The sequence below is a fragment of the Saccoglossus kowalevskii genome, chromosome 7, assembly GCF_978046115.1.
Source record: "Saccoglossus kowalevskii chromosome 7, keSacKowa6.1, whole genome shotgun sequence".
NCBI classification, from domain to species: domain Eukaryota; kingdom Metazoa; phylum Hemichordata; class Enteropneusta; family Harrimaniidae; genus Saccoglossus; species Saccoglossus kowalevskii.
In genome coordinates, this window is record NC_140647.1 from 39541446 (window position 1) to 39543237 (window position 1792).

Here is a 1792-nt window from a genome sequence, read left to right on the forward strand (position 1 = left end):
CTATCAAATACAGGACATATTGGCCAATCGCCTTGCTTTAGCCAAGTAGAACCGCACCACCATAGTTCTGAGTGTTGTAGCCGGTGTGACGAGATCCCGCGTGTAACCAGATCTGCCGGAGTGTTCTTTGTTGGACAATACTTCATTGTCATGGGGAAGGTCCTTATTACGTTAACGCAGTTAGTGACAAACAAAGGCAACTTCTTGTCACTCTTTAGCCAATGAAGAACGATCTGGCTGTCCGACCATATTATGTGTTTCGTAATGTTCACCGTATCTTTTAGTGCGTCGGATACAAATTGAATCAGTCTGGTGCCAATAACTGCTCCCATGAGCTCCAGGCGTGGTAACGTCAGTTTCTTTAATGGTGCTGCTCTGGTTTTCGACATATGCCCTCGTACTTGCGTCTACAAAGACATGTAATTCGTGGTCGTCTTTACGGTCATAAACTCCCGAGAAATATTCTCTATTCATTGTAATGTTCGTAGCTACATTGTCGGCTTTAGCGAGATCACGTAATTGTTCGCAGTTAGAAGCCCATGACCAAAGATTAAACCCGCCAGATTTTAAAAAGTCCTTCGAGAATTCATAGTATTCTATCACGTCCTTGATTTCAGATGTTCCACTTATGATATTGTCTACATAGATATTGCGTTTCAGATCCGATGTAATTGTATTTGTTGCGTTTTTCTCTGTGTGTGTTTTCAAGACGGCGTTCAATATGAAAGGCGAAGAGGCTGCTCCGAACGGTACTGACTTGAATCGATAAGTCTTAAATGCGCTATCAGGATTAGTTGGGTCAGTTAGCCACAGGAATTTTGTGTAGTCGTGATCACTTTCGTGGAGACGTACATTCAGAAAGGCTTTTTCGATGTCGCTGCTAAACGCGTAACGATGTACTCGAAATCTAAGTAGAATTCCTGTCAAGTCATTCAATAACGGTGGCCCAACTTCCAAGCAGTCGTTGAGACTGGGTATTATGGGTGATTGTTTACTGCTACAATCATAAACTACACGGATGGGTGTGAATCTTTCTTAACGACATGATGTAGTAAGTAATGTCCCCGTTCGTTGTCGTCATTAAGAACTTCTTCTACGAAGTCCCGAGATATTTGATCGTGAATGGTCTTATTGTAGTACTCCAAAATATCAGATGGTAAGCGGTGCACCAAATTTCGTGTACGTTTCTCGCTTAACTGATAGTTCGTTGGTAAGGGCGGATGTTCTGGTTTCCATGGGAACTTCGCGGTGTATTTCCCTTCTTCAAACTGTAAATTAGAGTCACGATATTTCTTGAAGAAATCCGCTTTCGGTTCGTGTATTTCGTTCCTTATTCTGATAGATTCCAAGTTCCAGAAATCTTGGAGTTTAATTTGCTCATTCTGGTTACTAGCAGCTATATGTAACATAGTTGTGTTAGTCGGGATTCTCATTCTGGTTCCAGTTGGCCCAGATAGAAGATATCCAAATTCCAACATTACAGCTGTTGGTCCCGGTCTTCGGATTATGTCGTCTCCCACAAAGTTCCAATAGTAGTCGGCGCCGATCATTAGGGACACTTCAAAGGAATCCGATGATGATGCAGGGTGCGCCAGGCATAGGCCTCATAAATGCGAGAGATTTAAAGCAGATTTCGATATCAGATTCTTCATTGGTGTTGATATTGTTGGAACAATCAGTGCCGACACACTACGGGATTCGTTTAATGTCTTGAGATTAACTGTCCCTTTGTTGAAGGAACGGACGTTGCCGCTATTGTCACCAAATGTCGCCAACTGTATTAACTCTGATC

General features: G+C 42.6%; 1 protein-coding gene across 1 annotated transcript; it reads right to left on the reverse strand.

Annotated features, from left to right (window-relative positions):
* Positions 1–207: 207 nt before the first annotated feature.
* LOC144359072 (uncharacterized) lies at positions 208–1550 on the reverse strand. Its single transcript, XM_085501934.1, has 2 exons — positions 1015–1550; positions 208–970 (listed from the first exon to the last, which is right to left on the reverse strand). The coding sequence occupies exons 1-2, from the start codon at positions 1548–1550 to the stop codon at positions 208–210; spliced, it is 1299 nt and encodes a 432-aa protein (XP_085358060.1).
* Positions 1551–1792: the final 242 nt, after the last annotated feature.